The sequence below is a fragment of the Jaculus jaculus genome, chromosome 5, assembly GCF_020740685.1.
Source record: "Jaculus jaculus isolate mJacJac1 chromosome 5, mJacJac1.mat.Y.cur, whole genome shotgun sequence".
Taxonomy (NCBI): Eukaryota; Metazoa; Chordata; class Mammalia; order Rodentia; family Dipodidae; genus Jaculus; species Jaculus jaculus.
This window is the reverse complement of record NC_059106.1, coordinates 36,949,697-36,975,404: the sequence shown is the minus strand read 5'-3', so window position 1 is coordinate 36,975,404 and position 25,708 is coordinate 36,949,697. Positions and strand designations below refer to the sequence as shown.

The 25,708-nt window shown below is 53.5% G+C and overlaps 2 protein-coding genes across 3 annotated transcripts; one reads left to right on the top strand and one right to left on the bottom strand.

The window, feature by feature from the left end:
- The first annotated feature begins 488 nt into the window (after nucleotides 1-488).
- Nucleotides 489-15,606, top strand: Acap3 (ArfGAP with coiled-coil, ankyrin repeat and PH domains 3). 2 transcript variants are annotated; one of them, XM_045150987.1, is made up of 25 exons: nucleotides 547-641; nucleotides 2,960-3,102; nucleotides 4,078-4,135; nucleotides 4,756-4,875; nucleotides 5,107-5,160; nucleotides 6,275-6,333; nucleotides 6,814-6,997; nucleotides 7,347-7,391; nucleotides 7,475-7,570; nucleotides 7,663-7,737; nucleotides 8,239-8,250; nucleotides 8,867-8,979; nucleotides 9,072-9,123; nucleotides 9,328-9,428; nucleotides 9,501-9,612; nucleotides 9,858-10,066; nucleotides 10,152-10,221; nucleotides 10,332-10,426; nucleotides 10,503-10,705; nucleotides 10,943-11,047; nucleotides 13,159-13,257; nucleotides 13,345-13,571; nucleotides 13,739-13,848; nucleotides 13,926-14,036; nucleotides 14,123-15,606. In XM_045150987.1, the coding sequence occupies exons 2-25, from the start codon at nucleotides 3,077-3,079 to the stop codon at nucleotides 14,268-14,270; spliced, it is 2,484 nt and encodes an 827-aa protein (XP_045006922.1). In that variant the 5' UTR covers nucleotides 547-641; nucleotides 2,960-3,076; the 3' UTR covers nucleotides 14,271-15,606. The 2 variants fall into 2 exon arrangements, with proteins under 2 accessions (XP_004657820.1, XP_045006922.1); XM_004657763.2 differs by lacking the exon at nucleotides 2,960-3,102 and having other exon boundaries at nucleotides 489-641.
- Nucleotides 15,607-16,505: 899 nt separating this feature from the next.
- Scnn1d (sodium channel epithelial 1 subunit delta) lies at nucleotides 16,506-23,823 on the bottom strand. The gene is made up of 12 exons (XM_004657419.2): nucleotides 23,692-23,823; nucleotides 19,967-20,193; nucleotides 19,274-19,481; nucleotides 18,978-19,168; nucleotides 18,680-18,768; nucleotides 18,432-18,592; nucleotides 18,230-18,328; nucleotides 18,007-18,144; nucleotides 17,673-17,725; nucleotides 17,214-17,286; nucleotides 16,814-17,035; nucleotides 16,506-16,682 (listed from the first exon to the last, which is right to left on the bottom strand). The coding sequence occupies exons 1-12, from the start codon at nucleotides 23,821-23,823 to the stop codon at nucleotides 16,506-16,508; spliced, it is 1,770 nt and encodes a 589-aa protein (XP_004657476.2).
- Between the last annotated feature and the right edge of the window lie 1,885 nt (nucleotides 23,824-25,708).

Genomic DNA, 25,708 nt, shown 5'->3' with positions numbered 1-25,708 from the left:
CCCCGACCCTGACAGCTGCGCGCGATCAGGCTCCTCACAGCCAGGCGGTAATCTGCCGCTTCCGCACGCGTCCTTCTTCCTCCGTTCGCTCCTTCACTCACCCACTCCTGCTTTTCCCGCAACCGCAGTCGCCCAGTCTTTCCGGAGTGCGTCGCGCTCTGTCCGAATGCTCCCGTGGGCAGTTTTTGCAAACAGCCTGAGTTGCACCATGGCCCGGATGCCTGGAGCAGACGAGCTGAGCTCTTCTCGTTCCCGCGGAACGGCCGACGACTCCGAAGCCCACCCAGATCCCAGTGGCTGCAGACGCAGGAAGGCGTTTGGCGACGCTCCCCGGCAGTGACAGCGGGGGGCGCACAGTGACGCATTTAGCGACGATCCCCGGCGGTGACAGCGGGCGGCGTACACGGTGGCGGACTTTAGCGACGCTCCCCGGCAGTGACAGGCGGGGCGGGGCGGCAAGCGCCGCGGCCTCATTCCGGGCGGGCGGGCAGGCGTCGAGCTCGGCGCGGGCGGGCGGGACAGGCGGGTGACCGGCCGGGGATGCCGTTTGAAACGCCGAGGTCTCGGGTTCAGTGAGAGCTGCTCGCCGCAGCCATGACAGTGGAGTTCGAGGAGTGCATCAAGGACTCGCCGCGCTTCAGGTGTGCCGCGGGTCTCCCGGATGGGCGCGGGCGGGGACGACGGGCCGCCTTTGTGCCCGCGGCGGGGCGGGAGGTGCTAACGTCGTGACCATGCCGCAGCCACCGGGGACGGGGCGGTGGACCCGGCCTGGACAAAGCCGCGGTCGCCGGCCGGCCTCACAGCTCCGCCTCCGGCCCTGGGAGACCGGAACAAAAGACGCCCCTGTACTGATCACCTCGCACGGAGACCAGCGCGTGGGTGGCCCGACCCTTGAGCAGCCCTGTCGGACTGGACAGTTCGGGCATTGCCACCTCTAGGACTGTCCTCCCTGCTTTGTATTTGCACCTTCGTGTGGAGGCCACCAGGGTTGAGGTCCGCCTGGGCCCTACATACAATCCCAACTCTGACTAGGATTGTCTGGATCCCCATGTGTCCATCCCTGGTCTCTGTTTTGGTCCATGTGTCCAGAGCAGTTCATGGGTGCAGCCAGCTGGAACCCTGTTTAGAGGCTGGGGTTGGCATCTTGGAAAGTGAAGGGTGATGGGGACTAAATGGGGGGCAGAGAAGAGTCAGGTGAGAGGTTTAGGTGGGAGGGTAGGGGACTTGTCCACCCCAGAGTGTTTGTTTCGCTTACCATTCCTAGACAAACAGGCGTGTACATCTGCATGAACCACATGTCCATGGACGTGTATACAAATGTACTTCTCTCATTGGGTGACATTTGGCAAACAGTAATTGAATACCTCCTAAATGCCATCTGCAAGTGTGCACCTTCATAAGGCCACCCACTTCTGCATATGTATTGCATCTTGCCCCTCCTTCGAAGTGCTAAACCATGCACATGAATGTGTGGGTGAGCTGTACCACTGAGTTGGTGTGTTTGATGCATCATATGGCCTGGTGATGTGTGCATGCATGTATGTGCATGTGCCACCTCTCTGTGAGTTTTGTCATGCTGTTAGACATGTTAGTGTGTTCAGGTATGTGTTCCAGCACCAGTGTACATGTCTATGAACACTTATGTACTGTATGCCTGCGAGCACATGTGTACTATGCTACTGTATGCATGTTTGTGCATGAGCATATGTCATGCCTCTGAAACGTGTGTTTGGCTATTCTGTGCTGGGTTTCTGGAGGTCTGCCTCACAATCCTAGTGCCAGCCCCTTGCTAAACCACCTCGAAGGGAGTCAGAGCCTGTGACAGGAGTGTCAGAGCCCAGGGAGTGGCACCAGGCCCTGGGAAAAGGGTTTAGAGTGATCTTGTGTTTTTCCATTTTCCATTGCTGGCTGATTGATCCTCTTCCTGCCCTTGTGAAAGGGTCTAAGCTTTGGTAGGACCCAATTCACTTCTGGGCCTTCCCTCCCAGCCTGTTCAACCTGTGGGGTTGTGGTAGGTGTGGCAGCCACCTAGGCCTAGTGTTGCTTCTCCAAGTAGGGAGGGTTGTCTTGGAGTGGCTGAAGATGACTGCTTGGACCTTGGTCTTGGGGCCATGGAAACCTGCTCAGTGGTTTTGAGTGGGCCGTGACTCGATGAGTTTGAGGGGTCCCTTGTCTGCTTTAAGGTGTCACTGAGGTTATAATTTGATCTTCTTGGCATGGACCTTGGGGTTGGGTAGGGTGGGGCTGATAGAAGGAAGTGGAAATGAGGTGAAGCCAGCCCCTAGCCTGGAAAGGGAGGTTCCTGCTTATGGGCTCCTGGCCTGGGGTAGGGGCTCATAACAGCCTTGGGAATGCTTCATAGTCCAGGACACTGTGGGTGGGGATGCAAGGGAACCCTAAAAGAGGAGTTATACAGCTCTGTTGGTAGGCCCTGCCCTGGGTGGGGCTTCAGGCGCTGAGTCATGGCTTTGGTGAGGGGCTCCTCCCCAACCTCCAAGCTACTGAGGAAGTCCCTAGCAGACAGAGGGTAGGACGGGGGTGCATCAGGTTCTCAGTTAATAAGGGGAGTGCTGGGGGTGGGCAGGACAGGGTGCTGACCTATGAGCCTCTGCTGAGTACCCACCATGTCCCTGTTTCCCTGTGAGGATGTTGATCAGCTCCTGGTACAGCCCCTCCCACACCCTGGCTCCTCAGCCAGCTGCAGCTTTTCCAGCAGCTGTCTGGGCTGTCAGGCCAGCGTAGGGGAGACTACATTGTGCTCTAGGCAGATGGTCCCTTCTCTGTCCTGGGATCCTCTGACTCCTGTAGTGGTCAAGGTCCTGAGTCAGACCCTTCTGTGGTAGCCTGTGATGGACTTTCAGCTAAAGGACATTTCCTAAGAGGGCAGGCTACGGGAAGTTCTTTAATGGAATGACTGTCCATGGTCTAAGCAGCCCCATTCTGCTGTTCTCTGCTCCAGGATTCAAAGTCTCAGCCCTTCAGGAAAGAGTGAAGCTTTCCAAAGAGTGATGGCCCAGAACCTTTGAAGATTCCTAGATGGGGCAGCCTAAATTAAGGACATACTGAACTATGTTTCATGTATCCTGCAGACCCTTCACCCAGGTTTAGAAAACTCTAGAACAAACCCCTTATTCCTACCCATTAGGGTGGGCAGCAAGGAATGAGACCTAGGTGTCTTCTCCTCTACTGCCTCCTGACTCCAGTGCAAGACTGGTCCCTGAAGGCCTGTCTTACCCCTGCTCTTCCCCTGCAGGCCAGATGAGCCCAGCTCACCAGCTGAGCTGATTTGTGTGAGGTAGGGGGCTGCAGTGAGCCTGGCCCTATTTCCTTATTTCCTGTTCCCGGAGGGGAAGGGATAATGTCACGTGCCTGATCCATCTGCCTCTGGCTTCCGGGGATTCTCCCTGGCTTCTCTTGGTGATGTCATCATTAACTCTTGCCTCTCCAAGGCAGCCCCTTTGTCAGGCTGGCCTGGTGAGAGTGGGCTGAAAAGAGGCTGACCCACCTCTGCCACCAGGTGGACAAAGCTGTATGGAGTTTTGATATTTAGGGAGAGGGAAGACTTCTTGTCACTGGTTTTGGAGCCTTATCCCTTAGCTGCTGGCTCATTGCCAGTTTGCTATAGGGTCTTCTGGCTCCAGGCCAGGGTGGGCAGAGTAGGAGCTGAGCAATAAGAGGCAGTCTCTTCAAAAGTCAAGGTGGGTGGGAGTCCAGATGGGGTCCAGGGTCAACTCTGAGCTTCAGAGAGGGCTATCATGGGCACCATTAGCAGGAATTCGAGAACACTGTTGTGTTTAGAGTGTAAGGACTTGTCTAACCTTGTGTTCACAGGGTCTAGTACAGAGAGTGGGGGAGGGACATAGTGTCACAGCCAATGTGCAATGTGGCCTCCTCCTGCCACCTAGGGTTGCTGGACATAGGTACAAAGTCCTGCCCACCAGGCAGGGAGTTTGTCTCTCCCAGCCTCAGTTTCCTGGAGGCCCTTTCTAAATAGCAAATACCCTGGGGAATTACAGCAAGAGACGAAGTCCCAGTCTGACCCTGTTAAGCTCACTCAGCCACCCATTCTTGTTACAGGGCAACCATTGATGAGGTAGAAACAGATGTGGTTGAGATCGAGGCCAAACTGGACAAGGTGAGGGACAGATCTGGGGGTAATGGATGATTCAGCATTGTTCTATCTGCCCTATGCCCAGCCTGGGCACAGGGCATGACTTGAGGTATATCCTTTGTGCCTGAGCTAGCTGCTGGGCGGGAACAGCTGCTGTGCTAGCTGTGCCTCTTGTGACTGGGTTGAGGGCCAAGGGTGAAGGCAGAGAAGGGGAGAGGGATCAGGCCTCAGAGTTGGAAGAGGCAAGAAGGTCAGTGTCCATTAGCTCTATCCTGGCTGGCCCTCTGACCCTATGGGGGCCACACTTACTCCTCAGCCCTGGGTCCCTTTGAGGCTTCTCTGTCCTGTCAGCCTTTCACTCTAGAAGTGATGCTCACATGGCACTACTTACCCTTCCCAGACAGTCCTCTGAGTGCCAGGCAAATAGACACACTAGTGGCTTCTCTTTAGTCTGGAGATAAAGAGGGGCATCTGTGTCTGAGTACTTGCTAATGGGCCTGAGTTGAATCCTTGCTGTCCCTGGACCCTCTCCATCTTGGTTGGGAGCATATCTTCCTCTGTGGCCTGGACTTATGGCAGGTTTAAATTGCAAACTTGGAGAAAGCTGCCAGGACCTCACTTTGCCCACCCTGTCCCACCTGCAGCTGGTCAAGCTGTGCAGTGGTATGATCGAGGCTGGCAAAGCCTATGTCACCACGAACAGGCTCTTTGTGAGTGGCGTCCGAGACCTGTCCCAGCACTGCCAGGGCGATACCGTTATCTCGGTGAGAGGCCAATGTACCTATGACCTCAAGGTGGGGTAAGGAAGGAGAAGCAACCCCTGAAGGGTGTTCAGGCCCATAAGCAATAGGTGTCTGCACTCTGCTTCAGGTGCAGCTCTAACCTATGGGCAGGGAGGGTCCCTATGGGCTTGGAGGAGGCACTACCCACATAGCCAATGTAGCCTCGTTCCTCAGTGCCCATCTCAGCATGGTCTCCCCTATTCCTTTCCTCAGGAATGTCTGCAGAGGTTTGGAGACAGCCTCCAGGAGATGGTCAACTACCACACGGTGAGCCTTATGGGATACCTGAGATGCCAATGTTAATGCTTTCTTCTGAGCCACCCCTATGGCTCCTGAAGGTACCAAGCACATAGCTGGAAAATTCTCAGGGAACTAAGCTGGTGGTCATGAGTGGGGAAGGCCACATTCTGCTCTTCTTATCTGTAGGAGTGGTAGCCACTGAGTCTGGGAGACAATGTGATATGGGGGAATAAATCTCCAGGGGCCCTGCCCTGAATCAGGCCATGGCCAGATGACAGAGCAGTCAACACACATCCCAGGCCTGAAAGCATCAGGGTTTTTGGGTGAGGGAATCTCACAAATTAATCCTAGACCTCCGCCGCCACCCCCCCCACCCCTTAGTAGAGCTCTCCATCCCAGTCACACAATTTCTGGGCGATGACCTTACTAACATTTAGGCAGGGCCCCCTCAGGGCCCCAACACTAATGTGAATAGACACAGAACAAACCAAAGTATGGGGGCGGGGATGAACCATGGCTTGGGAACCAGAACCCCAGACTAAACAAGGGGGCTCCACCCCCTACAGGGGAAACTCAGAAATTAACCAGTTCAGGATGGCTCATCCTAGCCACCTGCTCGTCTGTCTGTCTGCTACCCCTAGTTTGGCCCAGCCTTCCTCCATATGGAGACTCTAATTCTAAGTGTGTGTATGGGGCAAAGCTCTGTGGGCTTCCAACAGCCACTCTACCCCATTCCCCAGGCCAGGCCCTATGAGAACTCCCTACTCTGACTCCTTCCTGCCGTGGGTGTTCAGTTTCCAGGCGGCTGTTGTGTACCACCTGTGTAGATGCTGGAGATGGAGTCTAGAGGCCTGTCTGACACAGTGCTGACCTCCAGACCGGACAAGAGCCAGATGAGGAGATGGGCAGGTGGCCGCAGCTGTTACCTCTGGGTACCAACCCAGGCTGGGGGCTGCTTTCCTGGCCTCGAGACACTGGCCCTGGTACACAGCAGGTCCCATGAGTAGTGTCCTCTGCAGAGAGCTAGGGTCCAGACAGAGATGGGCAGGACAGCTGACTGTAATGTGGAACATAGGCGGGGCTTTGACTTTCGCCTCTGTGGAGAAAGGCCTCCAACAGCTCTACCTTCCCTCCCTCCCAGATACTGTTTGACCAGGCTCAGAGGTCCGTGCGGCAGCAGCTTCACAGCTTCGTCAAAGAGTGAGTGTCGAGAACCACCACCTTCCAAGCTCTCAACCCCACTGGTTCAAAGCCAGGAGACAAATCCCAAGGCCAAGTTCCATCTTTAGGACTTCCCAGGGGGTGCTTGGCCAAGGCCTCAGGCTGTGAGGGACCTTTGCCCTCTCACAGGTTGTTAGCTAAGACAGACAGGTCTGGGTGGAAGAAGCAGGGGTTCCATTGCAGCCCTACACCTCAGAGGAGATGCTAGGCTATGGATCTGGAGTCAAAGGTGGGGCTGGGGGCCTTGGCCAGACTGACAGAGAGCAAGGTGGTAAAGTGGGGGAGGTCTTGCAGCAGGGAGGAGGGAGGTGAGTGAGGATCTGGGTAGATAAGTAATGGAAGGAGGCCTGACCCAGCAGTGGCAGGATGGGGTGGGGATGCTGGGGAATGATCAATATGGAGCCCAGACAGTATTCCTCTGTCCCCTGACTACCGGCATCTATATTGGCTGGCACCTAGGGATGTACGGAAATTCAAGGAGACAAAGAAGCAGTTTGACAAAGTGCGGGAGGACATGGAACTCTCCTTGGTGAGGAATGCGCAGGCCCCTAGGCATCGGCCTCATGAGGTGGAGGAGGCCACAGGTGCTCTCACCCTCACCCGGAAATGCTTCCGTCACCTGGCACTGGACTATGTGCTACAGGTTAGTTGTGTGGCAGTGGAGATGTGGCTTCACAAATGGGGAGGAGGATCCCCAGCAAAGGCCTGGAAGTAGGATAAACCATAGAGGCAGATGCCTTGACTTTGTTCAGGGAGGTGTGGAGAGATGTGGTCAGGGATAAGAATTCTTGGCTTTGCCCAGATGTGACCCATATCCAGACATAGGGAAGGACTCTGGGCCCATAAGAGGATGAAGCTGACATGCAGAGAGCTGAAGACCACCTGGGGATCTTAAAACTACAAGCAGCCCAAGTGGACTCTGGAAAGATACAGGCAGGCCATGGACTCTTGGGCCCTGAGACCTCCTCACCTGTTTGCTCCTCCTCTGGCAGATCAATGTCCTCCAGGCCAAGAAGAAATTTGAGATATTGGATTCTGTGAGTGCTTATGGGGGGAAGTGTCTATGGCATGGCCTGTGAGGTGGGAGCCAGGCCTCACTTGGAGCCCATCATCCCCACAGATGCTGTCCTTCATGCACGCCCAGTACAGCTTCTTCCAGCAGGGATACAGCCTCCTGCACCAGCTAGATCCCTACATGAAGAAGCTGGCAGCTGAGGTGAGCCTGCGGGAGAGGTGGCACTCCTGAACAAGGCCTTGGGAAGGGGTTTTGCTGCATTCTTGATGCCCTCTTCCCGCCACGGCCCACAGCTGGACCAGCTGGTGATTGACTCCGCCGTGGAAAAGCGTGAAATGGAGCGCAAGCATGCTGCTATCCAGCAGCGGGTAAGGCCCTGCAGCCCCATCTCCAAGCACATTGTGGGGGTAGGAGTCCATCAGAGGCTGTTGAACCCTCTTCTCCATTCTCCACCCCTGACCTGAGGGTTCAGTTGGGACATCCACCCTTCCTCCCAGGCCCCATCTACTTACTTCCCACCAGACCGTGCAACCACTGCCAGCTAAAGCTGTTCCCTGCAGGAATGTGTTTTAGTTGGGCCTGGTGTGTGGAGGGGCTGGATCTAAGGCTTGAGATCTTACTCTTTAGAAGTTGTGAGCACCTTTGTAGCTGCAGTTATTGGCTTCTTCTGGGACCCTTGCTTTACTGCCAGTCAGTAGCCTCATCCACTACCCAGGGTAAAGGTTGGCTTATAGGTAGAACAAGAGAACTTGGCAGTGGTTGGAGATGAAGCCATCACTCATTCATATTCATTCTCTCTCTCTCTCTCTCTCTCTCTCTCTCTCTCTCTCTCTCTTTCTCTTTCCCCACTCCCAATGCTCGGGCATCAGACATTGCTGCAAGTAAGAGAGTTGCGCTCTGGGGTGTGCATGTGGGGCTGTGGTAGGGAGAACCAGGCCCTGCCTGGAGGCACTTCAGCACCAAGGACACATCCCTACCCCAGTGCTCCTGCTGCACCTATGGACCACTTGCTGGCATCAGCAGGATGAGTCCAGCCAGTCCCCCAAGGGAGCGGTATCAGCTGTATTGTCCTGTCCTTGCTTAGGCTGAGAGCAGATGGCTGGACCTCCTCTCTATTGGCCTAGTCTGCTGGACAGTAGGGCACGTAGTATACTCAAGGCTCCCAAGCTCCTGAATGGACCTCTGTCAGGCAGCTGGAGCTGGCCCAGCTGGCGATCTACACAGAGGACTCAGAAGGGGGCGGGGGCAACTTCCTTCCTGATCACAGCCTGCCTGTCCCTGCAAGCCTGGCCATAGGGACTGGAGTGCTTTGGCCCGGCTGTGAATGCAAGGTGTCGGCCCACAGGGTCTTGGGGCAGGGGTGCTGTTTGGTCAGAAAGTTGCTGTGGTGAGCAGTTTCCTTCTGAAAACAGGCCTCACCTCAGCCTTTCTTCTGGATGATTCTGGGAGGGGGAGGGAGTCCTCCAGGTCCTCGAGGTCTAGCTCTGTTCTCCCCAGGACTTCTCTTATGATGAACCAAAAGTAGAGTTCGATGTGGATGCCCCCAGTGGCGTGGTGATGGAGGGCTACCTCTTCAAGAGAGCTAGCAATGCCTTCAAGACATGGAACCGGTAAGGGCCTTCCTCAGGGAGGGCCAAGGACAGAGTGGATGTAGAGCCAGCTGTGCCTGACCAACCTCTCATCCTCCATCTCCCTCACTTAGGCGCTGGTTCTCCATTCAGAACAGCCAGCTGGTCTACCAGAAGAAGCTCAAGGTGTGCTGGGGGACAGGGTCTCACCATTGGCCAGACCCCTCCCCACCTGGGATATGGGATGGGCTGTTCAGTGGGTGTTGACACAGGACCGAGGACACAAACAGGCATCAAAGTCCAAAAAGGGAGCAGGTGAAGGTTAAAATGAAGGAGAAAGTGGGTGTATGAGGTAGGTAAGTCTGTGGGCCATGGTGATGCTGCCTACAGGATGCACTGACTGTGGTAGTTGACGACCTACGCCTGTGCTCCGTGAAGCCATGTGAGGACATCGAGCGGAGGTTCTGCTTCGAGGTCGTGTCACCCACCAAGTGAGGAGGCCCGGCCTAGGGAAGGGTAGGGGAAGTTCCTGCCCACCCAGCCTGACCGCCCCCTCCCTACAGGAGCTGCATGCTACAGGCTGACTCTGAGAAGCTGCGGCAAGCCTGGGTACAAGCTGTGCAGGCCAGCATTGCCTCTGCATACCGGGAGAGCCCAGACAGCTGTTATAGTGAGGTGTGGCTCTCCTGCCCTTTCACATATGTGTGCATATACCTGTGTATCCATGAAAGGGCTTATGCAGGCTACATACATACTTATGTAGGCAGTGTGTGTATATGCATGTTGATATGTGCATATGCATGCAAACTTGTACCTGAGGGGCCCTGGTTTGTCCTGGCTTTTTTGGTTGGGGAAGAGGATCCACTGGGGAGTTGAGACAGTCCCTGAAGTGCTGAGTGATTCTTCACACCATTCCCCAGAGGCTGGACCGCACAGCATCGCCATCAACAAGTAGCATCGACTCTACTACGGACTCTCGAGATCGTGGAGTCAAGGGCGAGAGTGTGTTGCAGCGGGTGCAGAATGTGGCCGGCAATAGCCAGTGTGGTGACTGTGGCCAGCCAGACCCTCGTTGGGCCAGCATCAACTTGGGTGTGCTGCTCTGTATCGAGTGCTCAGGCATCCACAGGTGTCCCTTTGACTCTGAGTGGGCAGGGCTGGCTGACACTGCTTGGAGCCATACCTTGACTCATCCTTTCTCCCTTGCTATCAAGGAGCCTGGGTGTCCACTGCTCTAAGGTGCGATCCCTTACACTGGACTCCTGGGAGCCAGAGCTGCTAAAGGTGTGTGTAGTGGCTCTTGAAGGTGAAGGCCAGTTGGGCTTGGAAGAAGTAGGGTTAGGGGTCTGGGTCTTTGAACTTAAAATGATATCCATATAACCTGTTCTCCCCAGCTGATGTGTGAGCTTGGGAACAGCACCATAAACCATATCTATGAGGCCCAATGTGAAGGCCCAGGCAGCAAGAAGCCCACAGCTAGTAGCCCCAGGTGAGGTGGGGGGCAGCCAGCTCAGCCAGGGGAGACCCAACCCACAGATGCAGCCTCACATTTGTTCCTGGTCCAGGCAGGACAAGGAGGCTTGGATTAAGGACAAATATGTCGAAAAGAAGTTTCTGCGGAAGCCACCTACTGCACCCACACGGGAAGCCCCAAGACGCTGGAGAGCTCAGAAGTGCCAGCGCCCCCACAGCTCTCCCCATGCTCCCACCACTCGCCGCAAGGTCCGGCTTGAGCCCGTCCTGCCCTCCATCGCTGCTCTGTCTTCAGGTGGGAGGGCTGCCAGCAGCTGTACCTCAGTTCATGTACCTGGGTAGGACTGTGTCCAGGCTCACTGCAGCCTCAAGGAATTACCACATCCTGGATGTCATGGTGGGCTTGGGTAGGCAGGAGGCAGGGCTTCATAGGGGCACCTTTGAGCTCTGCCTGACTCCCAGCATGACCGGAGGCATCCCCCCATTCTGGGCCTCAGTTTCCCCATCTGAACCTGTGGCCCACTCCCTGCAGCCAGCACTTTGGAGCGCAAGTTCCGCCGGGACTCCCTCTTCTGCCCTGATGAGCTGGACTCCCTCTTCTCCTACTTCGATGCAGGCGCTGGGGCTGGTCCACGCAGTGAGTGCTGGGAGATACCCTGCTGTCTGCCTCCCCTAGAGGCTATATTTCCCCAGTCAGCCAGAATAGCTGAAGAGGGGCCAAGTGAGGCTCCTCTGGAGAGTGGACAAGTATGGATAGCACTTTCTCAAGGACTAGAATAACAGGTGTTCCATGAAGGAGGGAGTGAGCCAGAGTGGTAATATCACAAGGAAGTGAGATGAGGTGGGGAGAATTTGTGCCTTAGCAGTGTTAAGATTAGAAGAGCATCTTAAATGGCTAGGAATAAAAATTTCTTTTCAAAAATCAATGATTTATTTATTTGAGAGAGAGAGAGCGAGTGAGAGAGAGAATAGGTATGCTACTGCAAATGATCTCCAGATGCATGCACCATCATATGCATCTGGCTTACATGGGTTCTGGGGAGTCAAACCTGGGTCCTTAGGCTTCACAGGCAAGTGCCTTAACCACTAAGCAATCTTTCCAGCCCCTCATTATTTGTTTATTTATTTGCATGTATGTGGGTGTACTAGGACCTCTTGCTGCAACAGACAGACACTAGGCACACCACTTTTTGTGTCCATCTTACATGGGTAGTTTGAGAATTGAACCAGGAAAGCAAGCATCTTTAACCACTGAGAAATCTTCCCAACCCCTGAAAGGGATAGGAATAGCTTTAAAAAATATACATACATAAACACACACACACACACACATATATTTGCAAGCAGAGAAAAAATACAGGGAGAATAGGTGCACCAGGGCCTCTAGCCATTGCAATCAATCAAATTCCAGGTGCATGTGTCACTTTGTACATCTGGCTTTATGTGGGGACTGGGGAATTGAACCCAGGTTGTTGGGCTTTGCAGACAAGCACCTTAACTGCTGAGCTATCTCTCCAGCCTGATAAGGATATCTTAACCTCAACCTTGGGGGCTGAGTCCATGACTATCAAGAATGATGTATGGGGCTGGAGAGTTGGTTTAATGGACCTGAATTCAGTTCCCCAGTACCCATGTAAAGCCAGATATACATGGTGGCACATGTGTCTGGAGTTCATTTGCAATGGCTAGAGACCCTGACACCTCCATTCTGTCTTCTCTATCTGCCTTTTTCTCTTCTCACATTCTCAAATAAATAAATAAATAAATTTTTAAAAAAGAGTGATGTGTGGAAGCAATGTGGTGACTCATGTTTCTAGTACTTGGGAGGATGAAGTGGAAAGATTACTGTGAGTTCAGGACTATCCTGGGATACATAGTGAAATCCTGTGTCAAAAGAGTAATGTAGCCGGGCGTGGTGGTGCATGCCTTTAATCCCAGCACTTGGGAGGCAGAGGTAGGAGGATTGCCATGAGTTTGAGGCCACCCTGAGACTCCATAGTGAATTCAAGGTCAGCCTGGGCTAGAGTGAGACCCTACCTTGAAAAAAAAATTCCCAATAAAAGAGTAATGTGGGGCTGGAGAGATGGCTTAGCGGTTAAGTGTTTGCTTGCAAAACCTAACAACCTGGGTTTGATTCCCTGGTACCCATGTAAACCAGATGCACAAGTGGTGAAATTCATTTGCAGTGGCTGTAGGCCCTCTGGCATGCCCATGCCCATGCTCTCTCTCTCTCTCTCCCTCCCCCTCCCTATCTCTCCTTGCAGATAAATAAATAAATATTTTTAAAGGGTAATGTGTAGAAATGTGTGAAGGTGTGTAAGTCCTGTGCACACAGGTGTGTTTCCTGTGCACTGATAGGGTGGAGGGATGACTGGGAGCAGCAGAGGGCGCTTTAGCACTGGCCCTAAGCCAGGCTCCACAGTTTTTCTCTTGTTGCCTGGGCTGGGACTTTAGGGCTTGTTAAGATTTCAAAGACTGACAGGTTTGGAGCCATCCTTGACTTTGCTGGGGAAAGAGATGGGAGTTCCTCTGGTTCCTTTGAGCTATTTCTTGTTGTTTTTTTTTTTTTTGTTTGTTTGTTTGTTTTTTTTCCTCTCAGCCTGGGCAGGACTTCCCAGTTCCTTAGGGACAACTGGTCCTGCAGCTTTGGGTTGGACATATGTCCCCTGGAGGGCGGGTGAGGCTCTAGCTTTCTCCCAGATATGGGGTATCTCCTATACTGAGGACCCCTCCTCTCTGATCCTACAGGTCTGAGCAGTGACAGTGGCCTGGGAGGCAGCTCTGATGGCAGCTCAGATATTCTGGCCTTTGGCTCCAGCTCCGTGGTGGACAGTGTCACTGAGGAGGGTGGGTACGCCCTTCTCCACATTGGTGCAGCCCCTCTCCCTAGAACCCTTGGGAGTCACTGCTCCTAACATTTTCCTCCTCCTGCAGAAGGTGCTGAGTCAGAGGAGTCCAGTGGTGAAGTGGATGGAGATGCTGAGGCTGAGGCCTGGAGCCTCGCAGATGTACGAGAACTGCATCCTGGGCTACTGGCACATCGCGCTGCACGCACTCGTGATCTCCCAACGCTGGCCGCAGCACTGGCCCACGGAGCCGAAGTCAACTGGGCTGATGCAGAGGATGAGGGAAAGACGCCACTGGTGCAGGCTGTGATAGGGGTGAGCACAAGTTGGGGTACATGTGCAGGACACAACTACATACTCACATGTGTGCATCCTACCATTCTGGGTGGAGACCAGGCTCAGCCTTCTGGGTGCACTTGTGGCAGGGGTTCAGAGAATAATGGGTCCTTTCCTAGCTCAGTCTGAGATCCCTGGTTACCTAGGGCTCCTTGATTGTCTGTGAATTCCTTCTGCAAAATGGAGCTGATGTGAACCAAAGAGACAGCCGGGGCCGGGCACCTCTGCACCACGCCACACTCTTAGGCCATACTGGGTAAGTACTATGGGTCTGTGTGACCTGCATGTCCCTGCCCACACTCTACCTGCCTCAACACATTCCTCCATCCTCAGTCAGGTCTGCCTATTCCTGAAGCGGGGGGCAGACCAGCATGCCCTGGACCAGGAGCAGCAGGACCCACTGACCATCGCAGTACAGGCGGCCAATGCAGACATTGTCACTCTGTGAGCTGGTGTGGGAGCAGGGTCAGTGTGGGGGGGCTGGGACTTGGTGGGGACAGAGTTGCCTCACACCACACCCCTTCCCCCAGGCTCCGCCTGGCCCGTATGGCTGAAGAGATGCGGGAGGCCGAGGCTCCCCCAGGCCAGCCAGCCCCACTGGCAGGCAGCAGCCCCACAGAGCTGCAGTACCGCAGGTGCATCCAGGAGTTCATTGGCCTCCATCTGGAGGAAAGCTAGGGCCTGGCAGGCTGGGCAGCTGTGGGATCCCCACCTTGGCCCCCACCAGCCCAGCCTGGAATTCTTGCATGTCCCTGAAGACCCTGGCCCCTATCTAGCCATGGCCCTGCCTGTGACAACCATGTGTCCATCCTGACAGCCCCAGTGCCCAGGTGCTCCCGGAGTTCCCACTCCCCTGCTCTTTCCTCCTTCTGGCTGCCTAGAAACTCAGCCTGAGAGAGGGACCCCAGCACTGAGTCTTTTGAAGCCTCACATTTTTGGGGTGACTGCATCGGGGTGCCCCTTGTTCCATCTGGGCTACCCCTATATTCATGTGGCCCCTTCTTCAGGGGTATGGGCTGTTCATGTCACAAACCACTTTTGAGGCTCATGTCACTTTGTGCCCCTCTGCCCTCTGGGCCTGTGTCACCTTGTGCCCTATGTTTACTGCTCCAGAACACTGACCTGCTAGCTGGGTCACTCTTACACACCCCCAGAGTTCTTCCTCCAGCCTGAGGCTGGTGGCTGGCTGCCAGCACCTTCCCCAGCAGGAATGGTGGCCCACCCAGGGAACCAACCCAAGTACCTCGCTCAGTGACCCCAGCATCCAGGTTGGGATGTGAGGGTGCTGGAGGGGAGAGCTCTGGCCTGGGCCTTCCCCACCTTGGCTGGATGCAGGCATCCGAAGGCCACGTGGCTGGCCACTCAGGTCCTTGTGCCTGAGGTCCCAGGCCTAGCCCATCTTCCTCAGAGGCACTATCTCTGGTACTTGGGGCCAGAGCCCCATGCATAAAGCAACTGGCACTTTCCACCTTGTGCCCAATGTTCTTTGTTACTGACTGAGTGGATTTTCTACAATGACCTCATTCTGACTTTGCATCTTTTCTGTGTGGACTCTCAAGGACACCCTGATTCTGGATCTGCCTGCTAGTGGGGGAAGGCCCCATAGATCTGCCCTAACCCCCTCACCAGCCTTACCTTTTGGGCTGGAACTCTGATGGGTCATGGGGTCCCTAACTCATTTGGGAACCCCACCAATGCCTTCAATTTCCTATTTTCTGAAGGAGTCCCAGGACAGAGGCTGGACTCCTCTGCAATTTTGGGCCCTTGGTTAGGCTAAGGCCAGTCAGCTGGTCACTATGCAAACATTGCCCTGGGAGGTTCCATGGGCAGTAAGGTCAGCACAGGACCGGGGCCCTAACTCCCTTGCTTGCTGGCTGTGGTCCTAAAGAACAGAATTAGCTCCTTCCTCCCTGCTTGAGCTCTGCCCACCGCCTGCCTTGCCACCTTAGGGCTGGCGGGACCCTACCCCCTCCTGCTCTGATCACTCTTGGTTAATAAACCTCTGCCGCTTGCACCCACTGCCTGCTCATTGATGTACCCCACCTTGCTTGGCTCTGTCTCAATTGTGGGTGTGTATCTGGGAGCAGCCTTGAGCAGGGTCCTATCAATATCCTTTCCTCAAGGAGACATGACCCGGACAACCTCCCGTGGCCTATTGGGCTTAGACAAAGTGTCTCCTGACACCCCTAGCTCTTGTTCCTAGGATCTCCTGCCTTTCTCTGGCCTAGACTCTGTCCTTTGGAAGAAAAAGGGGTGAACACAATTAGTGAGGATGGTTGGGGTTAGTGTCTCTGAGCCACACCTAATGTTCTCAGCCTTGCAGCGTGTTTGCTATGATCTGCTTTAAGGTGGTGATGGGGTACAGTTGGAGGTTTGCAGCTTACCCTGGCATGATAAGAGATGCACTAGGCAGCAAATGGAATTACTGTTTTTTTTTAAATGTTTAAAAATATTTTTATTTATTTATTTGAGAGAGACAAAGAGTGAGTATGGGCTGTGTCAGTGCCTCCTGCCTCTGCAAACAAACTCAAGATACATGTACCCCTTTATGCATCTGTCTTTATGTAGGTACTGGGGAATTGAACCCAGGCCATCAGGCATTGCAAGCAAGTACCTTTAGTTGCTGAGCCATCTCTCCATCCCAGAATTAATGATTTTATTGTAAAGCAACCCAAGGTCACTAGATGCTTTGGCTTGGACCTACTCTTCCTTCTGCCTGTCCATAGCCTGTCCTTAAGCCAAGGCAGGCTCTGCCCAACCTGCACACAGATGCAGGCAGGTTTTATGAACATGCACAGACAAATATGACACCAAACAGACACATCACTGTGTTGAGGTACCTCTGCTCCCACATACATGCATGCATGGACCCATGGTCAATCCTGAACTCAGGAGTCCATAGAGATGGGGACACTACCGCTCTGTGTTGAGGCTCTTCAACCTGAGGGGCTTCAGGTGTTGTAGGTGGGTGAAGAGAGACTCTGATGTGTGAGGCATGCCCATGATCCATGTGCTGCTGCTTCCTGGGCTCTGGTGGTTATTCTTACCCCCTATGGGGAACCTACTGCTGCCACATCTCCCAGGGTTAGGCTGGGGGAACAGATAGTCGTGGTGGGACTGATCAAGATGTCATTATCTCAAGGGGCTGGAGCTTAGACTAATTCTCCCACAGAGTCTATATTTAGGGCCCCTGGAAGCACTTGTGGGAGTTGAGCCCTCACTGGACCCTCTACATCTCTGGTGTCAACCGTGCCACTCTGGAACCTGTGGTTGGCCTCTGGTGTGTGGGATTGCCCTGAGGCAGTACTGCCACCCAGCCAGGACTCCTGTCCCTGGCAGAGCCAGCGAAAGCCTAGCAGCACAGCAAGGGTGGTAACATCCAGCAGCAGCTCCAGCAGCTCCAGCACAGAGAGACGGATGAGCCAAACCAAAGGCTCCACAGGCTGCCCATGGCAGACAGCAGCTGAGGAACCTGTGGGTGAGTGGGCAGCAAGTCCAGCAGGGCCTCTGGTCCCCACTCCTGTGTGGGACTGTGTAGGGCTACCTCTCCCCACCATTATATTCCCATCCCAGGGGAGTGGTTCGCCACAGACCCAGCCTTGGATATTGCCAGCCACTCACTGAGTATACAGGTGCCTCATCTATGGTACAGTACTTGAGTTCCTGATAGATGTTCACCTTGGCCACACTGCTTCTGGAGTGGAGAAACAGGTGTAAGGGGGCTAGTAGGGGAGAGATGGGATGTGTCCCTAGGAGATGAGGCACCCACCTGTGCTCCCTCCTGTTCCAGCTTGGGTTCCACTGGTCTCACTCACCAAGCGTAGCTAGGATCCAGTCCTGAACGTAGGAAGGCTTTTATGACCACACCGTCCCTTCCCAACATCACTGGTAGCTGTGAGGGGCCCTGGGCCTACCCACACCACACTCCTTGAGACTCACAGCAGACTTGGATGAAGGCAACCTGGAAGTCCCTGTGGAGAGCTTGTAGGAAGACTTCCTGAGAGAGACAAAACTACCAGTCATCCTGCATTGCTCTTAGGGGAACTGATCCTTGACCTCCAACCTTATCATCCCCCTCACCTGCAAGGCCTAGGGTAGCAGGAGACACAGGGGAGCTGGTGGGTTTCCATGTCCTGGAGAAGGCAGTAGAAGCAGTGACCTGGGATCAAGAGGGATCATTAGAAGTGACCACCCTGACTGGGTGTGGTGGTGCACACCTTTAATCCCAGCACTCAGGAGGCAGAGGTAGGAGGATTGCCTTGAGTTCAAGGGCACCCTGAGATTACATAGCGAGTTCCAGGTCAGCCTCAGGTAGAGTGAGATCCTACCTTGAAAAACCAAAAACCAAAAAACAAAAAAAAAAAAGAAGAAGAAGAAGAAGAAGAGACCACCCTGGAGGCCCCAGCAACCCTACAGCCTGTAGGACAGGCTCAACCGAGGCTGGGTGTTGCTTGTGGCTGCAGTAGTGGGTTCCATCAGGCAGTGGGTAGAGGTAGTAAGCACAGGAGCAGATCTCCACCATCAGGTGCTGGAAGCAGGAAACTAGGCATGCCTGAGGAGACAGCAGGGACTCAAGATAGGGGTCCTCCCAGCATGGGACACCCTGTGCTCAGGGACCCTTTCTGCCATCCACTCACCTGCCTGGTGTATGAGATGTTATACAGAAGCTTCACTTCTACACCCTCAATGCCATCAGTGCAGTGGCCATAGGGACTCCTAAGCCTGTGTACCTCATCCTGTAGGGTGTGGAGAGTAGAGCTTCAGTTCTTCCCACCCCACATCTAGGGCCTGACCCAATTCAATACTTAGGCTGGACAGGTGGTCCAGACCCCTGCCCACCTCTTGGATTCCTATAGTGGTCTGGGTCTCTGGCTGAATGCTGAAGCCATAGTGTTCCAGGAAAGGTGTATTGTGTCCATGAACCATAACCTTGATTCCAGTCTCTGTAGACAGCAGAGGGAGGTGATCCTGCTCTTCAGCCCTGAGGACCAGGCTGATTCCTGGGGAGGCCAAGGGGGAGGTATGAAGCCGCTGTCCTGTGCTCTCCACAGCCATGCCTCAGGTGTCTGTTGTGGATAAGCACTCACCATGTGTGATGCCTGTGTGCTGTGCAGCCCAGTTGCTCTTAAAGGTGTAGCAGTTGCCATAGGTCTGGTGGTAGAACTTCCTGAAGTGCCTGGAACCCATATGCTTAACTACAGATTCTTATCACCTTCTACCCCATCATGCCCTGAGGGGACATAGTCTGCCTTATCTGGACAGGAAGCTTGTTTGTAGCCAGCCTTGGGTTGCCAGCTTCTGGTTTCTGGCCAGCTGGACCCTAGGGTAAAACCATATTGCTAGGCAGGGCAGAGAGGAGCAGACCATCAGCCTTTCCCTGCTCACCAATCCTGGCAGTCCTCGCTGCCACTGCAGCAGGATAAGATGAAGTGGCCGCCATGACTTTGATGGCTGCCCTCCCAGTCTATAGGCAGTAGGGCCAGGATGTCTATGTAGTGAAACTGGTACCACTCCTGGGCAGCTGTCACACCTGAAGAGTAGGCACGATAGAAGCAGTCATCACCAGTGCTGTTGCACTGTGAGTATGCAGAGTAGTTCAGCCATTGCCTGCCCTCACTAGGTATGTTCTCCCGGGGGCAGCAGCACACCAGGAATGCCCCTCTTTGGGGCCTGGCACTCACCAGTCTGAAGCCCACTTTGTGTTGGCTGCCCAGGTGCCTCAGCCACTGTAGACGGATTCCACGGTCCAGCTGGAAGGAGGGTTCATGTCTGGAGACCCTGGCAAAGGGGGTAATCCTACCCTCGCTAAAGTTGAACTTGTAGAGGGCATAGATATTCTCCTGGGCAAACACATCAAGCGCCTCCAGATGGTGGCAGATGAGTCTAGGCCTGGGAAGGGCCAGATGGTGGGGTCACACTGAGTAAGAACTAGAACCCTAAAGTCCCCCAGTATTAGACACCTGAGGTACTGAACCTGATGGTTCAGCAGTGTGTAGCCTCATTGTCCTTGTGTGTCCAGTGAGGACAGCAACCCTTCCCTCCCCTCAGCATTTGGAGCTGGGCCTAGGCAAGCCTATGACTGTAAAGTCGAGGTCAGTCCTCCAGTCTGGTCATCCCCAGGGCTCCATGTCTTCTTGGCAGACTCATAGCCACTCACCACCTGGAATGCTGCTTGATTCTTTCATTTGGAGTGGCCTATGATTGCTGCCCAACTTAGAATGACCTAGAAAGTTTCATCTCCCCTCCATCCCTGGCCTCCCAGTTCTTCCTGGGTATCCCTTCTGGGTGTCACTGAAAAGTACCTACTGGACACAGGGCTAGGAGGAGGGGCTTCATCTGAGACCACACCCAGTGCTACAGAAGCAGGCCCTTACCGATGTGGCTTCATGTCACACAAAGTGACCAATGGGAAGAATTTGTGCTCACAGTGCACAGATACTGCCATGATGACTGAATAACTCCAGTACTGCTCCAGGAGCAGCCCAAGTTGCCAGTAGAGCACTGCCAGGGCGCCCAGGAGCAGCAGTCCCCAAGATGCTGTCTTAAGCCGGTTCTCGGGGGAACAGACAAAGCGGATTGTGCCATGGATGGTGGTAGCTCCCTGAAGGAGGCATGCAGCTCCAACAGCCCCTCCCTGCCCCCTCCTGGGGTGGCAGTATGGGTGGCTGGCCAAGGAGTTCTTCCAGATGTCAGGTTCTCTGCTTGCTTCTTGGGCCACAACTGCAGCCTGTATTCAAGAAGAGACCTCAGTAGGTACTACCCTCTTCCTAGGCTGCTCTTTGCCTGGCTAAGCACACCCCATCCAGAATGTGCCATCGGTGACTGACAGACTTCCATTCTCTGCCTCTGGGAACACACAAGTCAATTATGTACCTTAGTACCAGTGGCACAGCCCAGCCCACTCCATCACTCAGACATGACCCCATCATGCTCAGGACTGACCCTGCATCCTTCTCTCCAAGATGTTATCAGGACACCAAGATGCAGGCATAGCTTATCATGGCCTGGAGCTGAGCCTGGGTAGTAGGAGTGGTAGAGCCTGAGGATATGGTGTTTACAGGCAGCTTGAGGGCAGGTGGGTAGGTGCTATCCTGAGTGGGGCAGAGGTCCCTGGAGAGGAGCAGGCCCAAGGGACCTTCTCATATAAAAGCTAGGTTGTATTTGTAGGGGCTCTAGGGAAGCTTAATCTTTTGGTCTTAAAGGTCTTTATCAATCCCTGGCAGCCAGTGTGGCTAGATTGGATTAAAACTGACACAGTCTGGCTCAAGAGATGGTTTAGCAGTTAAGGCGCTGGCCTGTGAAACCTAAGGACCCAGGTTTGACTTCCCAGAACCCATGAAAGATGAAAGCTAAATGCTCATGGTGGTGCATGTGTCTGGAGTTCCTTTGCAGTGACTAGAAGTCCTGATGTGCCTATTCTCCCCACTCCACTTAAATAAATAAAATAGAAAACATTAAAAAAAAAAAAAGAGTGACACAGTCATAATGAACTAAATAGGTCTAGGCTAAGGGAACACAGCTCAGCTATGGCCCAAAGTCTATATAGATGAGGGTCTGGGAAAGACCTTGAGCTTCAGAAAAAGTAGGCCAGGGGCCAGCGGCCTAAACAACTGTGAACACCCAAGGGCTTCAAGAAGGTCTTGCAAAAGCTGGGCATGGGGTGCATGCCTTTAATCCCAGTACTTGGGAGGCAGAGGTAGGAGGATCACTGTGAGTTTGAGGCCACCCTGAGACTACATAGTGAATTCCAGGTCAGCCTGAGCTAGAGTGAAACCCTACCTCAAAAAAAGGAGGAGGAGGAGGTCTTGCAAGACCCTGGCTAGTCTGCCTAGTACCCAATCCTGCCCTGTAAGTCTCAGTGTCCAGCACAGACACATGGGGGGCTCTCTATGAATGGGGCCTTGAACAGGCCTGGACTGCCAGTCCAAGACCAGCTCTGAGTCACAGCGTGAGATCCCTGAGGACTTTCTATACTGACCATACTTGGTTTGAATCACTGAGCTTTTTCATGCTTGTGTTACATTTGCTAGGCACCAGCCACTTCCCATTGCCAGCCTGGGCAGGCATCAGCTGCAAGCCAGCCTATCTGTGTCCTGCCAGGTGTGTTTGAGCAAATTGCTCCAGTGTTTTGGGATCATGCATGTCAGAGCAAACCAGCCAGCTTTGACAGCAGGTCTGGAGGCATGGACAGAGCCCCTCCTCAAGTTTGTGCACCACCACATACCCCACAGTAGCCTGGCTGGGAACTTATGCCAGCACAGAAAACAATAGTGGCCTCATGGTACAGACTTCTGTTCATACTCTTCCCCGGTCTTGCCAAGACCTTATAGGTGAGGAAAGATAGTGGGTTACAGGGGAGGGAAAGAAAATTCTACAGTGTCTACAAATCAATTGGGCTGGAGAAGAGGACTCCAGGATGGGGCCTTGGGGCAGTGCAACGCCCAGGGTTGCTCAGGGATGGGGCAGGGCCTCTTGCATGTAGACACACATGAACTCATACACACACATGCACACGTGGAGAGCCCTACCTAGCATGTACCAAGCCCTAACTCAGCAGGGGTGCTACATAACAGAGGAGAAGCTACTCTACATGGACTGCTTGTTTGTGTGTGAGAGACAAGACGACTTTGGTTTCTTCCTTGCCTGGCTCAATATATACATGATGTGGTCAATATGTGGGGCTCACACATGTGCATCCTGTGTGAGGCATACACTGGATGCACAGTGGTACCCACCCCATGGGCTGCTCTACACATTGTCTGGAATGTTTTGAGGTACCATACAATATGCAGTATGCCTCACCAGGGGAAACATAGTCTCTTCCACCTCAGGCTAACAAAGCCAAAAGATGGACTTCCCCAATCATCATGAAGAGGACCCTACCCAGAGGCACCCCAGGAACCAGCACAGGCAGTAGAGTCCACACCAAACACCCTTTAATACCTCAGAGTTGGGGTGTCCTTGTGCAAGCACCTCCATTCTTCTGTTGACAGTATGGTAGGAAAACAAGATAGTTACAGCTCCAGCAGGTCACAGAGCAGAGGTGGCCTGAGGCTGGCTGGGAAGCTTCCTCTTTATAAAAGGCCACTGGGAAGCCGGGTGTGGTGGTGCATGCCTTTAATCCCAGCACTTGGGAGGCAGAGATAGGAGGATCACCGTGAGTTCGAGGCCACCCTTAGACTCCATAGTGAATTCCAGGTTAGCCTGGGCTAGAGTGAGACCCTACCTTGAAAAACCACCAATAAATAAATAAATAAATAGAAGGCCACTGGGAGGGGAAGGGGTGGGGTAGCAGGGGAGGGACCCAATGGTAGGGGTGGCCATATCTGCTTTGAACTTGGAGGGAAAATTCTTGTGGAGGCAGAGATATGGTGAGCTTTTTCTCATGCTGAGCTTGGAAGAGAATCCTGGGCCTCTGAGTAGCAGCTTTGGGAGTAGGAGAAAGAGATGTGTGCTGGGCCAGGCCCTTCTTGAATGTCTCATTTGCTACACTGAACCTTGGAGCTCAGACTTGGGCTCCCAGCACTCTGGGAGGACTGCCTGCTTGCTACCACCTGCCTGGCTCATGCCTCCATCACCAGACACAGATATTTGTGGCCAAGGGACACTGAGTGTGTGTGTGTGTTTGTGGGGGGGGGGGGTCCGCTCTTAGAACACATGTTGTTCCTTGGGACCAGTTCATCTGCCTTTGGATGGGCACAAATTGTGGAAACAACCTGGGGCCTTGGTATCTAGATGGAAGGTGCCCTGAAATGGTGGGGCTCACTCTTCCCATAGTACTGACTCTACTACACACGGGATCATGCCAAATGTTAAAGTGCATGGCATGCTGAGACCACAGAACACATGAAGGCCATACATACACAGTAAGACCCCATCCCACATGCAGGGACCAAATCACACAGTGGATTAGGCTGAAGTAAGGTTTACAGGGTGCTATGACCTAGGACTCTCAACTATTTCTGTTTCTACTGGGGGACTCTACATGTCCCAGGGTGACCTTGTGGCCTCACCATGCCAAATGATCACCCCTCAGCCTGGTTTGGGGTTAGGCTTAAGCCCTGCCATCCCCTCCCTAAGAGGGACTCTGGGTACTGACACTCAAACTGGTACTGAGGATCTTGGCTGGGCTGAGGTAAGGAGTACCCAGCCCCACTGCATAGCGCTGGCTCCCGGGAGGGGGTGAGGTCATCAGCTCCATAGCTCTGGAAGCAGTGACCACTGATGACATCCTAGGAGAGGGAAGTCACACTGAGAAAGAACTGGCCTTAGACTTGGCTGGCTGGGTAGGAATCATGGCTCTGTCACTCACCAGGCCTTGCCCAAATTACTCAACTTTGCTGAACCTGTTTCCTCAAGTGCAGAATGGGGATGAGTTGACTTTTTAAGCCTAAGGCTCAGAGGTAGTGCTAGCTAATATAGCTAGTGAGGGACCACCAGACTCAGCACTGGCCTCTACATATTCCTTCAAACCCAAGTATGAACCTTTGGAGGTGTGGGCCCATGTGAATGAATACATTGATATGTGACTATAAGCAGCAAAGAAGGGCCTGAGCTCTGTGGGTCACCTGAACTAGGGCAGCTGATCTCTCCCAGCATGGCAGGGGCTGCAAAAGGGAATGTGGGAAGAGGAACTGGGCTGGGGATAAAGGCATACCTTCAAGTGACAGAGCCTGAGTCAGAGATCAACTGTAGGATCACTGTCTTCCAGTTCAACTCTCCTCATCTCTTTCTGGGAAACCCCCAGGAGACTGCCAAACCCAGGGAAGGCACCAAGAGGTGAAAGGGCCAGTGTATTTCCTGCACTTTACTGAGTCCCAGAGCACATCTCCTTCTCCTTCCTGGCCTGTCCCCCACTTGCTGCCCCACACCTCCTTGCTCCATGAAGGAGATACAGCCTGGGGTAACATGAGGGTATTCTTAGCCTCTGACCTTTAACAGGAGCCCTGTGGTCACTACTAAGTATTGTATGTTGAAAGACATGGGAGGGGGTGGAAACAAGTGGATGACTCTGGTTCCTCTCTCTCTCTCTCTCTGTCTTTTTTTTTTTTTTGTTTTTCAAGGTAGTGTCTCACTCTAGCCCAGGATGACCTGGAATTCACTATGGAGTCTCAGGTTGGCCTCAAACTCACAGCGATCCTTCTACCTTTGCCTCCCAAGTGCTGCTATTAAAGGCGTCAGCCACCATGCCTGGCTCCAGTTCCTCTCTTTTAATATGTTATTTATTTATTTATTTTTGGTTTTTCACAGTAAAGTTTCACTTTATTCCAGGCCCCTCTTTTTTTGAAATTATTTGAGAGCAAGCAAGAAAGAGGCAAATAGAGAGAGAATGGGCACGCCAGGGCCTCTAGCCACTGCAAACAAACTCTAGAACTCATACACCACCTCATGCATCTGGCTTTATGTGGGTACTGGGGAATTGAACCTGGGTCCTTTGGCTTTGCAGGCAAGTACCTTAACCACTAAGCCATCTCTCCATCCTTCTGGTCCCTCTTAATACAGGCCCTCCACCCTATCCTAGTAAGGACACTGGAGCATTTACCACCATTGTCCTCCAGCCTTTGAAGTGGCTGGTCACAGGACTAATTAGTGGCAGACAGTGTCACCTCTTAGGACAGGGCTGCCTTAGGGGCTATGGGTATCTGGAGTTTTATGGGACCCCAGGCTAAGTTCCTCCTCTGGGGGCTCCTCACACTTGAGGACAGCTCAGAGTAGTTCCTGTACAACAAATATAAACCTTCCAATAAGGATTTCTGGTGGGGACACATTGGGGAATCCTCCCTGGGTTTAGTGACCTACCTGGGCTCCCTGGCCTTAGATAGGTAAGGGGCCTCTTTGGTGCTTCTGTAAAGACCCCCTTCATACTGCGCTGGCTGGACAGGTTCTTGGGACACCACAGAACAGATACTTAGCTTTACTGACCAGAGACCAGAAAGTTACAAATATATGTATACTCCCACAGCTAACTGACCATGGTGGGCTAACAGATTCTTCTGGGTTCTGCTCAGGGCTTAGGAACCAGACCTACAGCAGGAAGCCAGGCCCCAACTAAGTTGCCTTAACTAACCACTAACTACCCTCTACCAATGGCCACTACTGGACTGATGATGTTGGGT

Coding starts and splice junctions, on each gene's coding strand:
- Acap3 (XM_004657763.2), top strand. CDS start 595: ATGACAGTGGAGTTCGAGGAGTGCATCAAGGACTCGCCGCGCTTCAG. Junction 5,161..6,274: donor AGATGGTCAACTACCACACG/GTGAGCCTTATG, acceptor CCTCCCTCCCAG/ATACTGTTTGACCAGGCTCA. Junction 9,613..9,857: donor CAGACAGCTGTTATAGTGAG/GTGTGGCTCTCC, acceptor ACCATTCCCCAG/AGGCTGGACCGCACAGCATC.
- Scnn1d (XM_004657419.2), bottom strand. CDS start 23,823: ATGTCATCAGTGGTCACTGCTTCCAGAGCTATGGAGCTGATGACCTCA. Junction 20,194..23,691: donor TCCTCAGTACCAGTTTGAGT/GTCAGTACCCAG, acceptor TGCCTCCTTCAG/GGAGCTACCACCATCCATGG. Junction 18,593..18,679: donor GCACACAGGCATCACACATG/GTGAGTGCTTAT, acceptor TGGCCTCCCCAG/GAATCAGCCTGGTCCTCAGG.